The 21,508-nt window shown below is 44.9% G+C and overlaps 1 protein-coding gene across 1 annotated transcript in view; it reads left to right on the top strand.

Moving 5' to 3' along the window:
* LOC120623940 (low-density lipoprotein receptor-related protein 1) overlaps positions 1 to 21,508 on the top strand; it is an 85,625-nt gene that overhangs the window by 10,501 nt on the left and 53,616 nt on the right. The window contains exons 13-29 of the mRNA XM_039890266.1: positions 1,394 to 1,689; positions 1,749 to 1,880; positions 2,280 to 2,546; positions 3,964 to 4,138; positions 4,273 to 4,289; positions 5,543 to 5,717; positions 5,793 to 5,952; positions 6,031 to 6,262; positions 7,803 to 8,252; positions 8,358 to 8,941; positions 10,583 to 10,736; positions 10,817 to 11,317; positions 11,658 to 11,755; positions 18,973 to 19,255; positions 20,003 to 20,048; positions 20,332 to 20,558; positions 20,839 to 21,445. Coding sequence (XP_039746200.1) covers positions 1,394 to 1,689; positions 1,749 to 1,880; positions 2,280 to 2,546; positions 3,964 to 4,138; positions 4,273 to 4,289; positions 5,543 to 5,717; positions 5,793 to 5,952; positions 6,031 to 6,262; positions 7,803 to 8,252; positions 8,358 to 8,941; positions 10,583 to 10,736; positions 10,817 to 11,317; positions 11,658 to 11,755; positions 18,973 to 19,255; positions 20,003 to 20,048; positions 20,332 to 20,558; positions 20,839 to 21,445 — 4,404 coding nt within the window. The remainder of the gene's footprint in view (positions 1 to 1,393; positions 1,690 to 1,748; positions 1,881 to 2,279; positions 2,547 to 3,963; positions 4,139 to 4,272; positions 4,290 to 5,542; positions 5,718 to 5,792; positions 5,953 to 6,030; positions 6,263 to 7,802; positions 8,253 to 8,357; positions 8,942 to 10,582; positions 10,737 to 10,816; positions 11,318 to 11,657; positions 11,756 to 18,972; positions 19,256 to 20,002; positions 20,049 to 20,331; positions 20,559 to 20,838; positions 21,446 to 21,508) is intronic.

Genomic DNA, 21,508 nt, shown 5'->3' on the forward strand with positions numbered 1-21,508 from the left:
CAGGAGGGCCGACCCCAAATAGGGAAAGCGCCAGGAGAATGATACTTTTGCATCAGCAAAAGTAAAATCAAATTGGATAGAGTGGGTCCCTAAATTAAAATCTGTAGGGGTGTAATGTAAGGAGACCCTTTATCTCCAAAGCCCTTATTGGCGTTCTACAATATAATATTATGAAAAACTTACTGGGACTTAAAGGTTTACTGCTGTTCCCGGAGTATAGCAAATTAAGCTTTATTTTCATATTATGGGATTAAAAAAAAAAAGGTAATTTTTTGATCAACTTGAAGAGATGATCTGAAGATTTAATGATGTTAGCAGTAGTATAGGGCTCCAACTCAATACAATTAATACTAAGATCACAAATAATAATAGAAATCCTACTTCAGTACAGGATCTGACATAGAGTACGTCAACAAATACATCTACATAGAAAAAGAAATATCACCTATCAAATCTAGACATGAAGACCAGGTCGCGAGAAGATATATATAATATAACGTGGAATAAATTCAGGAGCCATAAAGAAGTTTTAAAATCCAGCCTACCTAGCACTTATAGAGAAAGATTTCGATTTTTGCCAGTAGACAGGCTATATACCTGCCTTACATACGGTTGCCAGACTTGGATCTATAATAGCTAACGTGCTAATAGCTAAAGGAGAATTCTAAATATTAAACTCCAGCAGGAATAAAACCAAAGTCATAGATGCCTTAACCTATAGCAGAATTCAGAAATGGAAATGGGCAGGTCACGTCGCACGTGCCCCTAATAATAAATGGACAAAACGCACATCTCTATGGAGAGGTCCGAAGGGCATTAGAAAACGGGGTCGACCAAAAGAACGGTAGGCAGATGAAATTGAAGATTTGGCTGGTGAGAACTGGTGACAACTGAACTTGAAAGATCGCTGAACAGAGCTGAGTGACAGAAAATGGAGGACGCCTTTACCCACAACCTTGGGGCCTTGGTTTCATAACTCAATTTGGCAAAAAAAAATTTAACGTAACAAATTTGGAAAAGCTTATATTCTTATCTATTTTTTTCAGTTTATTAGCTCTATTCGTCCAAGAATCACCAGGTGCGAGGTTAATACTGTGCCATCCTCTTATGTAATTCGTTGAGCGATAACTTATTTTAGACATAATATATTGGAAACCATTTTAACCGCCGCTTAAATCCGGCAACGCATCGGTGGCTACCCTGGTGCTGCAGATGTTTATGTGCTGCAGGTGGTAACTATCACTTAACATCAGGAGACCCACTTGCTCGTTTGGATACTATTAACATTAAAAAAAGAAACTCTTGCAGTGACGTTATAAATGAAAAGGCTCTTTACCTATCATCGATGCAGTTCGTTGGAAGCCTGCCGTCAGTGTGGTCGTGTGGCGCGCAGGGTCATGTACTGGTCGGCGTGGGCGGGCGGCGCGGCGCGCGCGCGCATCGAGTCGGGCGCCATGGACGCGTCGCGGCGCCGCGTGCTGCTGCGCGCGCAGCTGCACTGGCCCGGCGGCCTGGCGCTGGACCGCGCGCGCCTGCTGCTCTACTGGTGCGACACGCAGCTGGCGCGCCTCGAGCGCGTGCGCGTCACGCGCGCCGGCCGGCTGGCGCCCGGCGCCGCGCGCGAGCTGCTGGCGCCGCGCGCCGGCGTGCCCGCGCCCGCGCGCCCCTACGGCCTCGCGCTGCACGACGGTACGTGCGCCGGCCCCCGCGCGCCGCCGCGCCCGCCGCTCACCCTCGCCCTGTCGCAGACTGGCTGCTGTGGAGCGAGCACGGCTCGGGCGCGCTGCGGCGGCTGTTCGCCAACGGCTCGGTCGACACGCTGCGCAGCTTCCCGCCGCCGCTCTACGACGTGCGCCTGGTGGAGGCGACGGCCAGGACGGGTGCGTGCCGCGTTTTGATCGTTTGTTATTGCACGTTTTCGATCTATATAATAATGTTTATAATATTCCCTTCAATGGGTAGTTGAAGTAAAGACGAAATTGCGTTTCTGTGAAAATACAAGAAACAACATTTGAAGCGGGTCTTTAACATCAAAAAATTTCTTCTTAAAATAAACTCTTAAATAACTTTTTTAAATGTCACTTATCATTGAAAAAACATTGGCGACTTTAAGAAAAGGTTCGATATATGAACTCGAGAAAAGAGTTCTTAACATATATATACACGTAGCTGCTCTTGAAAAGTTTTGTATGAAAAATTCGGACACCGATGTAGCCCTTAAGCTATCGAAGACGGGTAGAGAGTGCTCGACCAAACGTCTTTCGGAACCTCGCCCGCAGGCAGCAACGCGTGCTCGCGCGACAACGGCGGCTGTGCCGAGCTGTGCCTGGCCACGGGTGCGGGCGCGCGGCGCTGCGAGTGCGGCGAGGGGCGCGCGCTGCGACCCGACGGGCGCACGTGCGGCGCGGCCGTCGACGCGCCCGCCTGCGCCGCCGGGCACTTCTCCTGCGGCGGCGGCCTGTGCGTGCGCGCCGAGCTGGCGTGCGACGGCGACGCGGACTGCCCCGGCGGCGCCGACGAGGACGCGTCGCCGCGCGGACCCTGCGGTGAGCGCGCCGGTAGCCCTGCCCGCGTCGGGCAACGAGCGGAATCGCATGCACTGACTCCGTTATACTACGCTGAACTGGTAGTAAACATCTCCATGTTGAAGCCATTTAACTTTGACATGGTGTAATGGTGCAAAGACTCTAATGCTAGTGATGCTACATCAAACAATCGAGTTCCTTTTCAACGGAAAATGTAACTATCAGTTCTTCAACCGACTTTGAAAAGGAGGAGGTTATTTATTTATTTTATTAGGTTCACCAACAGATTATACAATGAAACAAGCTTAGGAACTACAAAATTGAGAAATATAAAGTTGTAGTATAAACCCAATTACTGGCAAACCGGCATGCGTATCTGAAAAAAAAAAAAACACAATCAATAAAACAAAAAAAACAATATCAATTCCAGTATTCATTCCGAAAGGTTTCCATTTAAATTTTATATAGATCTGACGATAATTTCTGGAGGAAAATGACGACAAAAAATGAAAAAAAAAAAACAAATGAAACTAATTAATTGATATAAATTAAAGGCACATTTAACTTTTTTTTGAGAGCTTTTTTTTTGGTGCACTTAACACTCCCTTAGAAAATCTGACGCGCTCGATTAAATTATTTTTTTTTCATTTTCAACCCTTTAATACAACCACCCGCATCATGCAAACGATCAGATTAACATACGTACATTATTAAAATGACGTAGGGCATTCATGCTATCAATATCTGAGGCGCATTTTTTTCTTCTTATCATCTAACCTTCCCAATAGGTCTCTCCGAAGCTCGAGTAAATCCCCATTTAGCATCGTGGGCTCCCCTAATATATAGCTGCGGGTGTTACACCTAGCGAGTTTTTTTACCTTGTTAGTTTGAATCAATGTACAACATTAAACATGGAAGATGTTCAATATTTTAGTACAGAATTTCAAGGCTGGCTTCTTTACCGATGGCCCAGATAATATATAAAACCTGTATTAATTAATAGCACCGCTATAAGTAATTATTAAACTATTTGTCAAAATCTCATAAAAATGGTCAAGTTTCCGAGTTAAATGCTATCTAGGTTAAACTGTTGGTGTTCAGTCCAAATAAAACCAAATATTAAAGTGTGATACAAATAAAGTAATTGAAAATCTTCAGAGGGCAGATTGATACTATATCGTAGTGCTATCCTAATCGGCAGGGAAACGGAACGTATAGCGCTACTTCATTCAATTTGTTGTTTGAATTTATTTTTTTATATTATTGCTATTATCTGTAGTGAAGAAAGATCTGTTCTTCATCTTTGATAGCTTATTTCGTAAAACATGATGCACCGTGAGATTTTTTCCTAAGCAATTCTCGTTTGAATGTATTTTGGGAGGTAGACCGTTTGGGCCAAAATGTTGCCCTCTGCTGACACGATGTACTGTGTCGGCAGCGAACGTGACGTGCGACGAGCGGCAGTACCTGCAGTGCGACGGCGTGCGCTGCGTGCCGCGGAGCTGGCTGTGCGACGGCCAGCCCGGTGAGCCGCGCCTTGTCGCCACTCCATCTGCGAACACGCCGCGATTACTCCTATTCTATCGAATTTTGTCAATGATTTACCTCACCGAGTGAATAGTCATTTCATCAGTTCCAATCGTCAACATCATCAACCCATTACCGGCCCACTACAGGGCACGGGTTCTTCTCACAATGAGAAGGGTCAGGCCGCAGTGTTCCATGCTGGGCAATTGCGGATTGACAGACTTCACATGCATGCAGGTGCAGTTCTCAAAGATAGGTCAAGCTTGCTGAACGTGCTAAAAAAATATAAAAAATGGAAGGCCCAGGTATTCAGATATTCACTGCAATACCCACAATGTTCAGGATGGCACTTAGATCTTTCATTAATTAACAGTATTATTGAAGCTAAATACCTAGTTTCTTATCAGTAATCATTTATTCTCATAACTATTATTCTTCCTTCCTATTAAAGTATTCATTTTATAAAAGAAATCTTTAAAGCCCACCAACCTGCTTTAGAGCAGTGTTGTGGGTCTGTACTCTATAAACCTGACTTCCCAAGGAGTGAAATAAAACAACTGGACTGACTCTAATACTGTATATTAAGCTTCTCTATAATTCATATTACTTGTTACCTTCAAATGACTCTACTACCAGTTCGGAATGCTGTCTTCGGCAGAGAAGACCACTGGCAAGAAACTCTACCGTTGCTCTTTTATTCAATCAATTAAAACAAGACTTATAAACACAATTACAACATTATCATATATTATAACGCTAGGCCCTTTGATACAAGACATATAAGACAGGTCAAACATAACTACTATTATCACTAATAACATCAGGACTTTTGAAACAAATTGTTTGTATAGAGCAACGTATGCTACATAAGCTATCTGTATGAAATAATGCTAGGGCTCCATATATGATACCTGAATAACCCAAAGGATATAAGAGATATACTTATCTGATGCTACATCAGGTACAACCATAGTACCAACAACTTTTAACAACTTATCTCAACTCCATCACCAGTATATACGACTCTTGTTTTGCCACAACAATATTTCGTTAAGTATGTCGTTTCCATTATAAATCATCTATTCCCAATTTGTAACGTTCTATCCACAATACTTTACTTAATCTTCTATTCTCAATTCATTAATTTAAATCCGTCCTCACTTTTCTTTGCCGCCAATCTAACTTGTCAAACTCGCGTCTCCCGCCATAGATCCTATACTTTTATTTGACAGTCTACTAAAGTCCATTATTCTATTTTCAATACATTATCAATGAGTATACAAACTATGATTTGCTGATATATTTAATATAATCATCGGGTTTATCATAGATAAAGTGCTGTAATTCCCTATTTCCTAACAAACGCATGTTAATTCAAGCTATGCTGAATCTCGAATAGACGTTAAACGGCAATTCACGCCGCATTCCGTCATTTTCAAGAGAGAGCTTTAGAGTCTAAAGCCTGCGCTAAGCGCCCGGCCGGCCCGCAGACTGCGCGGACGGCGCGGACGAGGAGCCGCACGAGTGCGAGCGCACGGCGTGCGGCGCGCCGCACTTCCGCTGCGCGCGCTCGCGCCGCTGTCTGCCCGGCGCCTGGCGCTGCGACGGCGCGCGCGACTGCGGGCCCGCCGACGCGTCCGACGAGGCCGACTGCCCGCCCGCCGACGCGTCCGACGCGTCCGACGAGGCGGACTGCGCGACCGCCGACGCGTCCGACGACGCTGAATGCGCGCCCGCCGCCTGCGAGCGCGGCGCCTTCCGCTGCGGCGGCGGCGCCTGCGTGCCGCCCGAGGCGCGCTGCGACGGCCGCGCCGACTGCGCCGACGCCAGCGACGAGCGCGCCTGCGCCGCCTGCGAGCCGCGCGACTTCCGGTGCGGCGACGGCGAGTGCATCCGCCAGGTACGCCGCGCCGCGCGCCTCGGTCGGTCCCGCCGGCGGGTCGGTGCCGGGCGCGATGATGACACCGCGTGTCCTCAGGAGCTCCGCTGCGACGCGCGCGTGGACTGCCTCGACGGCTCCGACGAAGACTCCTGCGCCAGCAGCACCACCGACAGCACCGGCACCAGCACCGCCGGCGGCGCGCTGGCCGGCGCGGCCTGCCCCGCGCCCGCGCTGCGCTGCGACAACGGCACGCGCTGCGTGCCGCTGCAGCAGCAGTGCGACGAGCGGCAGGATTGTGCCGACGGCGCCGACGAGGCCGACCGCTGCGGTGCGTACTCGCGGCGGGCCCGGCTCCTGTGGCCCGAGGCCGAGTTATTTCTTATATATAACAGCTATACATTTTACATAGTTTATTTATTTAATGGTCAATCGACAGGTTCCAATAACTCTTATAAAACTGATCAAAAAATGAAAAATATATTAGTAGACCAACTCAGAGACTGCCACAACTCGCGAATAAAAACTAGATTGTCAGTTTAGCGAAAAAGAGGGGGTATAAAGCAAAAAGTAGTTCATCTTCAATTAACTTTTATTTACCCAAAAAAATCATATCAAAACTACATCATATTTCCAAGGGCCGTGATTGAGCGAAAACATAAAAATATTAAATTTTATCGATAGAAAAAATTACGTATAATCTCACTCAAATTTGTAGGTATTGTCAATTTGTTTTCAATCTGTTGCATAGTTCAGAGACGAATATTATACAGTGCCCACGTGAGCTTTCAAAAAATAAATTATATGTGGCGAGCCATTAAAATAAAATGTATTTGCCGCTTACTACACTCCGATTCCGCGCAATATAATATTGTCTGTCTCACCACACTCAAGGTTTTAAACATGTTTAAATTCATTATTCGTTATCACTCCTTTGAGACGAGAACACTACGAATATTGTAAACCGTATCGGACCGGTTAAAAAGGACCCGAACCGCGAACAAAATAGACCGCTTATTTTGGCTCGCGTTCAACAGCTAGGTAAGGTTTGCGGCCGCAAGCAGGACACGACTTGCACACATTTCCTGATGACAGATGCAAACCGTACTCGTCGTCGTACTTATAATAGAATTTATCAATATGTTTGTATTATTTTGAGAAATCTATTTCTACAGTTGTTACGATTAACGGTTTTGATTTGGTATATATTTGATTGTATTTAATAAATAAGGACTATCGATCATACCATCAACCCACTTATACAAAAGATTTGTGAATCTTTATGTTCGCGTCTTAGTTATAAAGAAGTTAAGCTGTAATTCGAGGAACAAAATCCTTGATTAATTATAATAATAATAATAAATTCAGATAAAAATTCATAGCTACAAGAATAAAAATTATCTTATTTACTATATTAATAAACTAAAATAATAATAATTTTTATTGACGCACTTTAGAAATTTGCGCTGGACGCCCTCTATCATATCTACGTGACAGACATATCGTGGGTTCCAAAGGTTTTTTGTAACCCTCGACAGTTACGAGAGTTCAATAATGTCTAGTCGTGGCCAAGACTTGGTACTTTTTTCAAACATGTCGTCACTGAACTCACTTTGTCAAATACAATAACTTGCCAAAATCAAAGACTACGAACAACAATAACTTTTACCGCATCGAGTTATCTTATTTCACTTGGAAATTGCTTCGTTTCGCTCTCAGACCAGACGACCGCGAAGTTACCAGCTTTCTTACCATTTATTTCATGTTTATGAGTGTCATCGCATACTTTATCGCGTCGTAGGCTCGTAGGTATTAGCGTTGTCGAGCGCGGTCGGGAACTCGCGGTCCGATGTCACGAGATTCTCTCGCAGGCGAGCCCATGTGCGCGGTGTCGCCGTGCTCGCACGCGTGCCACGCGTCGCCGCGCGGGCCCGTGTGCGCGTGCCCCGCGCCGCTGCGCCTGCGCGCCGACGCGCTCTCGTGCGCGCCGCCCGCCGAGGCGCCGTGCGCGCGCTGGGGCGCGTGCGCCCAGCTGTGCCGCTCCGTGCGCGGGCGCGCGCGCTGCTCGTGCCGCGCGGGCTACCGGCTGGCGGCGGACGGCGTGTCGTGCAAGAGCGAGAGCGCCGAGCGCGCGCTGCTGGTGTTCAGCAGCCGCCACGAGCTGCGCGGCGTGCGGCTGCCGGCGCGCGGCTCGCGCCTGCTGCTGGGCGGGCTGCGCGGCGCGCGCGCGCTGGCGTGGGCGGGCGGGCCGGCCGCGCGCCGCCTGTACTGGGCCGACGTGGCCGACGACGCCATCTACCGCGGCACGCTGCGCGACGACGGTGAGTGCGCCCAACTTTGCTTGTAAAACAATTCAGTGAATGATTATTGCATGTAGCATAAAGCATTGCTATGAATCGGATTACACATATCACCCTTCGGCGCAGGCGTGGGCGACGTGCGGGCCGTGGCGCGGCGGGGGCTGGCGGGCGCCGAGGGGCTGGCGGCCGACTGGCTGGGCGGCAACCTGTACTGGGCGCAGGGCGGCCTGCGGCTGCTGGAGGTGGCGCGCCTGGACGGGCGGCACCGGCGCGTGCTGCTGGCCGGCGGCATGGGCAGCCCGCGCGCGCTGGCGCTGGACCCGGCCGCCGGCCTGCTGTTCTGGAGCGACTGGGACGCCGCGGCGCCGCGCATCGAGCGCGCGTCGCTGGCCGGCCGGCGCCGCGCCGTGGCCGTGGCGCTGGAGCCGGGCGCGGTGCCCAACGGGCTGGCGCTGGACGCGCCGGCGCGCCGCGTGTACTGGGTGGACGCGCGCGCGCGCGCCGTGCGCACGGCGGACTACGCGGGCGGCGACCGGCGCGACGTGCTGGCGGGCCACGCGCGCCTGGCGCACCCGTTCGCGGCGGCCGTGTTCGAGGCGCACGTGTACTGGAGCGACTGGCGCAGCAGCAGCGTGCAGCGCGCCAACAAGTGGCACGGCGACCACGCGGCGCCCGTGCAACGCGCGCTGGCTCAGCCGCTCGACGTGCAGGTCTGCTCCCCTCGCACACGTCACGACTCATTCTCGGGCCCGTCTGTGGCCACGCGTTTAGCCTTACGATGTTTGGTAGTGCGCCGCTAGGTTAACAAAGCGGTACGGATTGTACGCCCGATAATTAAAATAAGTAATTTCTGACTGCCAAATTTTATGAGGACGAAAAAAAGCGGCATTGGCTTTTGCTACCCGGGAATTCATTGCCGCGATGCTTTCTAGATGAGATAAATGAGATGTCTTCTCTCCTGCTTTGTCATCAGTGTACAGTGGGATTTTATCAAGAACCCCAGTTCTCATGCCCGTCTCATGTAGGTTTTAACACAGAAGACAAACTTCTGTGCATTTATTTTAAAACCTACTTTGGTCGCATCGTTTTGGAGTTTTCCAAAACGTGTGAGCACCACTATTTCGTCAGATAGGAGATGTCTTGAATAGTTTTGGTATAAAAACTTCATCAAATTAATGAGCTTAGCGACTTACACTTTCCAAGCGATTCCAAAAAGATGACCAATGTAGCGTATCAAAAGATTTTCCGAAACTTGAAACATGCGTTCTAACGCCTTTGACACGCGATCAAGTATAATCTGAAATAGAGTATGGGAAGATATAGGCAATACCGCGTCAATTGCTACAGTCACCAAGATTTCCTCTTTGACAACATTACTAAGACTACATTTTATTCCTTTGACGTTTTCTTTTGATATCAACCTTGAGATTTTTGATGGACAATCAACTTGTCCCAGTAACGCTTTCAACACTGTAGATTTTGATATCCTTCTTGCTATCTTGAAATCATTTCTCTTTATTTCTGAATCTTCTCATTCCAACCTTCGATCCCGCCTTAGTAATCGTCTGGTACTCCCGTTTATAAAACGAAGTTCTTTGGTAATTCTTTCACCTTTAAGGCAATTATGCTCTGGAACAATCTATGCCGAAATCCGTGGAAGTAGTTCCCTTCCGAAATTTAAGAGTCGGCTGTAAAACTTAAACCTTATTACTAAATTCATTTGAAACTAAAACCAGTGGTTTCAAGTTCTTCCAAGTCTTAAATATCATAACAACAAAATGTGTTGTGAGTTTGTCGGACACGAGTCTGGCTGGATATGGCGCCGACGAGCGATTTATTTTGCTGCACACATGTTACAACCACTTCTTACTCAGGTAATATATAAGCCTCAAGCTGGGTCCTACGACTTCCTCCTAGTATTTTGAGGATCAAAAGAATCATAATAGTATGTACGTGAATGGTGCAAGCTATGCAACTCCAGAATGCAAACTATGTTTATGTAATTTGTGTTGTGTAATTCCTCTCTTCTAATCTACTAATATATATATTATGTTTTTATCTATTTAAATATATTATGTATATTTATTTAAATTATCTGTGTATTTTAACTTTACATTTTGGTATTTATGTATATCTATCAACACTCTTGCCACCATCCCGTTCTCTTGCTATAAGTCCTATCTACGAAGGCTGCCTGTAAAAGATTACTTGCAGCAATAAGGCCGCCTTTGCATGCCTACTTTGTGTACCGTATACGCCTTACTGTGTTTTTTTTCCTGTATGTTATACGCGCAATAACTGCTGCCTGCTACGCTCGATCGGAAAATTCATCCGTCTGGTGTCGAACGCAGATAATCCACTCGAGCCTGCAGCCGCCCAGCGCCACCAACCCGTGCGCCGCCAACGGCAACTGCTCGCATCTGTGCCTCATCGACTCGGCCTCGGAGCGTGTGTGCGCCTGCCCGCTGCTCATGCGCCTGGCCGCCGACGAGCGCACCTGCGAGGGTACGGCCCGCGCCACCCGCCACCCGCCACCCGCCACCCGCCACCCGCCACCCCGCGCCGCTCACGTCCGCGTGTTGCAGCGCACGAGCGCGTGCTGCTGGCGGGCCTGCCCGGCGCCGTGCGCGGCCTGGGCGCGGAGGGCGCGGCGGGCCCCGCGCTGGGGGGCGCGCACGTGGCGGCGCCGGGCGCGCTGGCCTTCCTGGCGGCCGAGCGCGCGCTGTTCTGGGCCGACGGCGCGGCCGGCGAGGTGCTGCGCGCCGACGTGCGCGGCGGCGCCGTGCAGGTGCTGGCGGACGGCGGCGGCGACCCGCGCGCGCTGGCGCTGGACCCCGCGGCGCGCCTGCTGTTCTTCGTGTGGCGCGGCTGGCTGGTGGCCAGCGCGCTGCGCGGCGGGCCGGTGGCGCCGCTGCTGGCCGGCTTCGAGGGGCTGTCGGCGCTGGCCGTGCACCCGGCGCGCGGCCGCCTGTACTGGGCGCTGGCGGCGCGCGGCGACGACTGCGTGGAGACGGCGGCGGCCGACGGCTCCGAGCGCCGCGTGCTGCTGCGCCGAGCCGACGCGCCCGCGCTGGCCCAGCCCACCAGTACGCCCACCTACTCGCCCCCTACTCGCCCCCTACTCGCCCGTTGTGTACTCGTCAACACAAACACACGTAAAACACGAACGATTGTCGGAAATCGAAAACGTTATATTGTTTACTTGCTATTGCCCGCGACTTCGTTTGTTTTTGTTTATTAAAGCATCCGGTAGGGGCAATTTCTTTGATAAATTTGTGATCAAATGCGAATAGAATCCAACTGATAGATTACGAGAGAAAATACGTATTCTCTAAAAACCATTAAATTGGGTGTAGTTGTACAGATACTTCTTAGTGAATAAGTTTATTCTTGTACAAATTTAATTAATTTCGCCGCGCGTTGCAGGCATGTGCGTGGACGCGGAGGGTGAGCGGCTGTTCTGGGTCAACCTGGGCTCCGCCACCATCCAGTATCTCGACCTGCGCACCGAGAAGGCCGCCACCGTGAGTAAACGCACGCCTTCAGCTGTAAAGAAACTATACACCTAAATGCACTTTCTGTTTCGCAATCTTCATATTTATTTATTTATTTAACTCTTTATTTGTACACCACTATGAAGTTAGAAAAATAAAATAACAATAGAAATACAAGTAGAATAAAACAGAAGTAGAATAAAAAAGGCGGCCTTATCGCTTAGTAGCGATCTCTGCCAGATTACCTGTGGATTAGGACAAGATGAGCGAGAGCGAACAGGTGGTGTAAAATTATTATAAACCTAAATTCTAATAGCTAAATACAAATACATAATGAAAATTGTACAAATAAGAAAAATATAATATATACATATAAAATAATAAACTATGTTGTATATACTCAATCATACATAAAAACTTAGGAACATATAGATAATAAAAATAAACATAAACAAGGTAAAAAAACGTCATTAATGAGCAATATAATATCACCGCGTTTTTAAATGTTACAAGCGATTTTGCCTCACGTATATTTAGTGGGAGCGCATTCCACAAATCGAGGAAGAGGAATAATCTCTGCATTTTACCATGCATCAGGAAATTTACTACAGCGGATTGAATAATTAAAGATATGGGTTAGAACCCATTCTAACAAATAACATCAAGGATAGGAATGATCATATTACGGCTTATGCAATCAGTACCTACCGACAGCATTCGAGGCGATGGACTCTTCTTAACATCACATTCAGTGAAAGATTCGAAGTTAAAGGCAGGAAAGTCATATCTTTGTAAAATAGTTATGTGTACTATATAATAACCCTTAGAATATTAGGTTATTGCGCAAGCGCTGATATTGTCGTCCGACCACCGATGAAGCACTGGAAATTCTATAATCGGTACATAACAATGTTTAGTTCTCAAGTCGGCCCCGTAGTTTTTTTGGCACAAACTGTCATTAACCTAATGACAATTTTACTATAAACGAGTACATTGTCTAAAAAGTAAAAATGAATTTACAATAGAAGAAATTTCAAAAGCATTGAGTTGAGCAGTGAGGCAGTGAGTGGTAAGTGGGAAGGAAAAAAATGGCTAACTAATTATTATAAACAGCAAGCAAGAAAAAGAGAATGATAAAGATAAGTATCATTCGTGCGCAAGCACATCAATAATTGTTAAAAGTTTTTTGCCTACCCACAAAAACAAAAATGTAAACATGAGCGAAATAAGCAAAAGTATCGAGTGTCAGTCTAATATTTTGATTGTAAATGAATTTGACGAAAGTGTAGTGTGTGAGAATATACAGCGGGAGAAGAGATTGCGTGATAGCAGTGGCGCAAGTATTGATGAAGATGGATTTACGACCGTAATGCGGAACCGTCCGAAACGTATAGCTGTTCGTAAGTCTAGTAGTAGTGATAACATGGATGAAGACGAAATTTATAAAGAAAATCAAGAAAATGAAAAGATAGAGGTTATTATTACGTCAAAGGAAATTTTACCTAAACAAATGGCGTTAGCTAAACTATTACGTGCAGAAAATATAGGAAATATCTTGAGTGTCAAATATAAAAGTCCTTATAAGATTTTAGTTGAGTTTAGTGATACAAGAAATGCAGAAAAATTGCTTACTAATAAAAAGTTTGCAGATTCAGATTATAGATGTCAGTTAACACAAGAAATTCAATTGTCATTCGGTGTAGTGAGAAATATCGATATGGAAGTTCAAGAAAGTGAAATGATAGGAATCTTTGAAAGCGAGTACGAAATATTGTCTATTAAAAGATTAAGGAGATTTAATGAAAAGCGTGAATGGATTGAGAGTGAATCAGTTAGAGTGTGTTTCAAAAGTTCTACCTTACCCTCGTATATACTTATATACGGGTGCAGATTTAAGGTGGAAACATTCACATTTCCTGTCACGCAGTGTTCTGGGTGCTGGAATTATGGACACTCTAGGAAATTTTGCCCAACTAAAAGAATTATTTGCCCAAAATGCGGAAAGCAACACCCTAATTGTGAAACAAAATTATATACTTGCATTAATTGTAAAGGAAGTCACATGGCCCTTGACAAGACCTGCCCTGTGTTTTATAAAGAGAAAGAAATTCGGAAGATTATGTGCGAGGAGAATTGTAAATATCGAAAGGCTTTGTTTGTGTATCACAATAAAAGAAAAGTAAGTGATAGACTTCAGCGTAAAATGACCGGGGTGACAGTTGAACACCGTGAAAACGAACATATTAAGGGCAATGGCAATCGAACATATAGAGATGTTTTAGTATCTGAGACTGAGATTCACAATGAGCACATGGAAACATCTTCAAATAGTGAAAAAGAAGAAGAAATCATTGAGACTATACCAACTGGGTCACAAAAAGTAAAAAAAAGGAAGAAAAAAGGCAATAAAGTAGAAAGTACTGTTGATATGGAGTATATTACCGAAAATATAGGAAGAGGAGAATGGCAAGGTAGTAACAAGGAAAAGAAGGAAAAACGTAACAAGTTTGACTTTGTAGGACTCTTATTAAAAATCAAAGCAGTGTGCTTTTCGCAAACAGGTATAGAGAATAAAATTATATTAATTTTGAGAGTTATTTTAGAGGAAATTAAAATGTTAGTAGTTGAACTAATTAAGGACGGTGATATTTTCAAAAACCTATTTAATATATTCTATAATGGATAGTCAAAGTAAAAAGCACACGTTAAATATAATTCAATGGAACTGTCAGAGTTTAAAATCAAAGTTAGCTTTATTTAAAGCATTTCTGGGCCAAGAAAATATACATATTGCAATTTTAAGTGAAACATGGCTTAGTGAGGAGAGAGATTTTAATGTAAGCGGCTATAATATATTTAGGAAAGACAGAATGGATGGTTATGGAGGTGTCGCTATTATTGCCCATAAAAGTGTAAAAGCACGAATCTGTAATATTGCTGTTAGTAATTTAGGCATAGAAATAGTTTATATTAAGGTGCTCAACTGTAATAATTTAGAGAATATTGTTTCTATTTATTGTCCAACATCTGTTCGTACTACTCAGACTGATTGGGATGGTATTTTCTCAAATTTTGGTAAAAATAGTATAGTTGCTGGAGATTTCAATGGTCACCACACAAATTGGACTAATAAGTCTGATGTTAGAGGAAACCAGCTACAAGACGCTTGTCTTGAATTTGGTTTAATTTCAATAAATAATGGTGAATCTACAAGGATCAAATTAAATCAAAATTATTTGCAGGAAACCTCACCAGATGTCACATTTGTCTCGTCGGACATAGGGATTAATTTTAAATGGGAAGTTACGAAAGAAAATTTAGGTAGTGATCATTTAATAATTAAATACACAATTAATTACACAGAAAAGTTACAGTTAGTTAATAAGCGTAATTTTAAAAAAGCTGATTGGAGTTCTTATCACGAAACACTTAAAGATTTGTTCTCTTCTTCTCTAAGTTTTCAGAATGTACAAGAAAGGTATAATTCATTTACCAACAAAATAAATGATAGTGCTAATAAACATATACCGATGATTAAAATATGTTCCAGTCCAAGTTCTAAATTTAAACCACAATCATATTGGTGTACATCCATATCCGAGTCTGTAGCTAAGCGTAGGTTAGCCTTAGGTAAATTTCATCGGAATCCAACACCGGATAACTTAAATAAATTAGAAGAAAAGATTCAAGAAAGCAAGAATATAATTTCACGCTATAAATCACTTGACTGGCAAAATATGTGTGACAGTATCTGTGAACAAACGTCAGCATCTGTTATGTGGGACAAAATGCGTTGGGTAAAGGGGTACAAAAGACGTGAATTTTATGCATCTAACTTACAAAAGCAAGATATTTTATGTAAGCTCACACCAGACTATGCATTAACCTCCATGCCTGATCTAAAATCTAGTAATACTTTTCTAGAATCAGCTTTTGTGTTACAAGAATTACTAGTTTGTTTAAAAAAAAAAGACACCGCACATGGTGATGATGCAATCACATATTCGATGATTTACAATCTACCATTAAATGCTAAAAGAGAGTTACTTAATCTATATAATTCCATTCTGGTCTCGGGTCAAATACCAGAACAATGGCTAGATATTAAAATTGTTCTTATCCCAAAGCTAGGTATAAATGGCTCTGTAGCTGGAAATTTAAGACCTATTTCGCTTATTTCGTGCGTTTGCAAAATATTTCATACCATGTTAACTAAGCGCATTGAGTGGTTTGTTGAGAAAAATCAATTGTTACCTCAAAATACTTCCGGTTTTAGAAGAGGTCAGTCTTGTTTAGATTGTCTAACTCGCGTGACTTCGTATATTCAGGAAGGATTTTCGAGAACCGTATCTACTTTGGCATGCTTTCTAGATGTAGATGGGGCGTATAATAATGTCGTTGTTGACGAGGCTATTAAATCTCTTGACCAGATTGGTATTGGTGCTCTAATATGTAGATATTTGTGGTGCTATTTAAGTGAAAGACATTTAAAGATTGTAGCTGATCGCCAGGGAGATTCAGATATGATAAGATGGGCAAATATAGGCTTAGCCCAAGGGGACCCAATTTCACCATTAATATTTAATATTGTAACGCGGAAAATTACTTTAAGTATCCCGGGTGTCATGATGACGCAGTATGCAGACGACTTTGTTATTTACGTTAATGGAATTAATTTGCAGGACTGTATGTTGATGATGCAAAGTGCTATTAATGTAGTAGTTACAAAATTTAGACTAATTGGATTGGAACCATCTCCTAACAAGACTAAAATATGTTTGTTTACTAGAAAGCGAAAAACCGAACAAATTAATATTAGTATTGATGATCGAGCTGTACAAGTTGTGGATACCATTAAATATTTAGGCGTATGGTTAGACAAATCTTTAAGGTGGACGAAACACATTTATGAAATAAGAGAAAGAACAACCAAATATCTCAATATTCTTAAAATGTTGGCTGGATCCGGCTGGGGTATTCATCCTAAACATTTGCGCAGACTATATATTTCGTTGATAAGAAGCAGGATTGATTTTGGTTGTTATTTATATGACAATGCTGCTAAAACCCACCTCGTAAAAATAGATAGAATTCAAAATCAAGCTCTTAGAATTATTGGAGGATTTATTCGTAGCACGCCAATACATGTTATGGAAAGTGAAATGAATATTCTGCCATTGTGTATTAGAAGAAAATATCTCGCATATAAATATTGTATTAAGGCACAGTCATGGAGTAATAATGCCACCGTTAGTAGTATAAATAGTCTAAGTAATACAGGGGGGTCAAGATATTGGATCAATAAAAAAAAACCTTTACTTGCTATTACATATAGTGAGACTAGAGTAGAAACTATTAATTCTTCGGAAGTGTTGGAAATGTTTACTTTAAGTTCGTGGATAAGTCACATTAAATATGATGATATCATTATGACTAACTTAAAGTGTATGAATAAATCAAAAAAATTGTACGAGGTAAATAATTTAAAAAATGAAATTATATTGGAAATTCTCAACAACTATTATGATTTTTACAAGATTTATACCGATGGATCAAAGTGTAAATCTGGTGTGGGTGCCGCTATATACGATCCAAATCTTAATAATCATAAAATATTTAAAGTTAGTAATGAGCATATCTCAATATTGACAGCTGAATTAATAGCAATTTTAGAAGCCTTAAAATATATTTTAGGTATTTCCGTCAGAAAAGTAGTTATATTAACAGACAGTAAGAGTGCTCTTCAACATATTATAAGATGCACTACGGGTTGTAATGGGGTATCTGTAGCATATTCTATTTTGAGAATAATCAAAGATTATCAAGAAAAAGGAATTTCTTTAAAGTTTCAGTGGATTCCATCCCATATCGGTCTGAAAGGTAATGAGGAGGCGGATAGACTGGCAAACTTGGCGCACACAAACGGAAAAGATTTTAAGATTAAACCTCACTATACCGAAATGTTGCCCAAATACAAGAGTATTTGTTTCGAACATTGGAATGAATATTTTAATGAGAGATCGCTCGATAAAGGTATATGGTACAGGACCATTCAATCTGAGCCTCCTCATATACCCTGGTTTATGAAAAGTAATATTAGTAGGAATAATTTAATTCTAGCATTTAGACTTAGATCTGGGCACATGCCTTTAGGCAAGTTCCAATACCTAATGAGGAAAGTTGATTCTCCCAATTGTGATTTATGTGGTGAGGTAGATGATGTTTTACACCTACTAATGGCGTGTGTTCGGAATCACAGCTTGAGAGAAACACTAACCTACGAACTGAATATTAATTTTATGAACATTGGCATTTTTAATTCTATTATTAGCGAACCGTTGAGCACTTCGGCAATGAAACTTTATAGATTCGTTGGTGATTCTCTCAAATTGTTGTAGTTTAAGATTTATGTTTATTTAGGATTCATATTGTGTGTAACGATGGGGCTGACATATAGGTAACCTATAAAAGTCCCTTAAAAAAAATAGATTAAAAAAAAAAAAGAAGATAAGTATGGAGGTACATCATAGGTATTTTTTAAAAGATGCAGTTTTAGTTTTCTTCAACGAGCTAAAAAACAGGTCCTAGCCAAAAATTAATCGTGATATAGTCTCATAGCGCGAGAAACCTGATAGATTTTCGAGGTCCAGTTGTAATTTTAGACAATAATCAAAAGACTTGACGACTCTGTATAGTTTCATGTTATAATTAAAAATAATTACTATTAACGATACAGTATATAATTTAGATATAATCAAAAAAGTACTTTGCCTTGTGGAACGCCAGGAGGGACAGATAAATATTTAGAACGACAATCTCCGAGGCAAACGGCTCGACCACGATTTTTAATACATGATACATGACTAGGAAATATATCCGATTCGATAGATAAACGAAAAATATTACACCTATAGCTATAGGTGTTAATAGTTCAGTAGCACGCCTAGAGATTAAAATAGGGTGAATATTATCATGGCCTGCATCTTAACTTTTAATATAATTTCGTAATAGAATTAATGTCTACAACGGGACCACAGTCACGACTCACAATACATCGAAACTTTACTGAAAGCGGTGGAGTTGATATTTTTGTGTATAAAAATACTTGTAAATAAATGCTTAACAGATATCATCGCCCCGCGTTAAAGTTTCACCCTCATAGATCTCTACCCAGATATATTTAGATTTAACATAAGGCCAGATTTCTTTTAAAATTTTAAATGAAAGTATTGGAATTCGCGGCGCAGGTGTCGCTGCCGGCGGGCGCGCGGCCCGCGGCGCTGGACGTGTCCGCGGGCGAGCTGCTGTGGGCCGACCGCGCGCGCGGCGCCGTGCTGGCGTGCGCGCCGCCGCACTGCGCCGCGCCCGCCGCGCGCGCGCACGCGCCCGGCGCGCTGGCGCTGCTGCAGTACGACGCCGCGCGCCAGCCCGCCGCGCGCGCCGCCTGCCGCCCCGCCTGCCAGCACCTGTGCGTGCGCCAGGCCTGCCGCTGCGCGCACGGCTACGAGCCGCACGGCGCCGCCTGCCGAGGTACGCCCGATACCTTTTCCGATTGAATTTTGAAACAATATTCTGTAAGTCTTTTTGAATTACTTTTAACGCCAAAATACAAACCCATGTTTCAACAACTACCTGAAAGAAATAATTGTAAAATGCTATACTATATTTGGTGATCTTCGGGATCTGATATTAATTCGTTTGCGTTTTTTGGATTCGGTTTTCTTATGATAGTTATTTACGAATCTGAAGTATAAAGAAGAGTATGAAATGAGGAGTAAAAAGAGCATGATGTGGGTGACATTTTTATACCTTATCCTTGTTACGGGATTCTTGTGCATCTTCCAAAAGTTAACCGATGGAAAGTGTAGTAGTGCAAGTCTTTGTAAACCAAAGATGGTATAAAGTACCATTCATAATTGCTCACATAGATCCTGGCAGTTTCCATGGCATAGCTGCCAAATTTTTCAGCATTTGTCTTTACAACAGATGAAGGAACTTGCGTAATTCAATTTCGATCAACTCCTGTAATTACAGCAGAGCACATTGCATTGTAAAAGAATCTTCTGTCAGTGTTGCCATTATTTGTAATCCTAGCTCATTACAAAAACGTTTTTGTACCAGGGTGTTTCTTCTCATGCTTTAGTCGTTTCTTTACTTGGCTTGCGACTGACCTTGTTTTGAAAGTAAGGTTGTAAAAAATATACAATATATATTCCATACAACGAATCCAGGCATGTACACAATATGAACTATATTGATAAGAATCTTCATTGTCAGGCCTAGCAGTCACTTTAGCGCAACCGCAACACCTAAGCCGCAATAGGTAGCGGTTTTCCGTTACACATTTAACCATTTCAAAGATTAATTTAATAATTTTTATTTTATGTTTCTTAGAAATAACTACTTTTGGAAGTGTAAACTGCTTCATATACCTAGACAACAAAGTTTAACTTGAAAATCACTTTAAAAGTGACGAAGTGAACAGACTAACCAAGACGTTCAAAAAATAAATAAAATATTGTGGCCTTGCAAAAAAATACATAAGTAGTGAAAAATTTCCAGATGATAGTTCAGTTTGAATAAATGAAATAAAAGAAATGTGCCAGTTGTGACACTCATAAATCGATTTATAATTTGCCGTTTTTCTACCATTTTTCACTGCGCGCCGCTCCCGTGGCCGTCGCAGCGGAGGACGACGTGCTGGTGTACTCGCGGGGCTGGGAGCTGCGCGGCTTGCGGCTGGCGCCCGCGCGCCCGCACGACCCGCGCCCGCCGGACGCGCTGCCGCCGATCCCGCAGGTGTCTTGCGCGGCGACCATCGACTACGACGCGGGTAACCAACACCGCATTCCTTGCTTCTTTCAACTGTCATTCTAGTTGTAATACATGTATGCGGGCTTGTCGTGGAGCGGAAAAAACCTTCGCGACCCTTTCCGAAAAAGTGCTTATAAGGTAGGCCTATGTGAAAACTTGAACCGAACGAATTTTAAATTTCAGGAAATTTAAAGGTCAACGTTTACCATTTATATAACCCGTAACTGCTGTCCCCACGCGAGCGTGCCACTCGTCCATTCCTACTCGTTCGAATAAAGAGCGGCGGTCGCTCCCCGCAGAGGAGGAGTGGCTGTACTGGGCCGACCCCGAGGCGGGCGAGGCGTGGCGCGTGCGGCGCAGCGGCGAGGCGCGCGAGCGCGTGCTGGCGCAGGCGCCGCTGGAGGGCGCGGCGCGCGACGCGCTGGCGGCGCTGGCGCTGGACCCGGTGGCGCGCAACCTGTACTGGGCCGACGCGGCGCGCGCGCTGCTGCTGGTGGCGCGCCTGGACGGCTCGCAGCGCTACGTGCTGCGCGACACGGCGCCGCTGGCCGTCTCGGGTGAGTGCGCCGGCGAGCGCCCCGGGCGCCCGCGCGCACCGGCGGCCTACAGCGCGCCCGTTGCAGCGCTGGCGGTGGACGGCTGGGCGGGCTACCTGGTGCTGGCGGGCGGCGGCAGCGTGCGCAGCGCGCGGCTGGACGGGTCGGGCGGCGCGGCGCTGCGCTCGGGCGGCGCGCTGCGGGCGCTGGCGCTGGACGCGCGCGCGCGCTGGGCGTACTGGGCGGACGGCGCGGGCGTGTGGCGCGCGCGCTACGCGGCGCCGGGCGCGGCGCAGCGCGTGGGCGGCGCGGCGCTGCGGCACCCGGTGGCGCTGGCCGTGCACGGGGAGCGGCTCTACTGGCTGGACACGTAAGCGCGCGGCGCCAGTGCTCGGGGAGCGGCTCTCCTGGCCGGACCCGTGCCGCCCGGCGC

This window comes from Pararge aegeria, chromosome 1, assembly GCF_905163445.1.
Source record: "Pararge aegeria chromosome 1, ilParAegt1.1, whole genome shotgun sequence".
NCBI lineage: Eukaryota > Metazoa > Arthropoda > Insecta > Lepidoptera > Nymphalidae > Pararge > Pararge aegeria.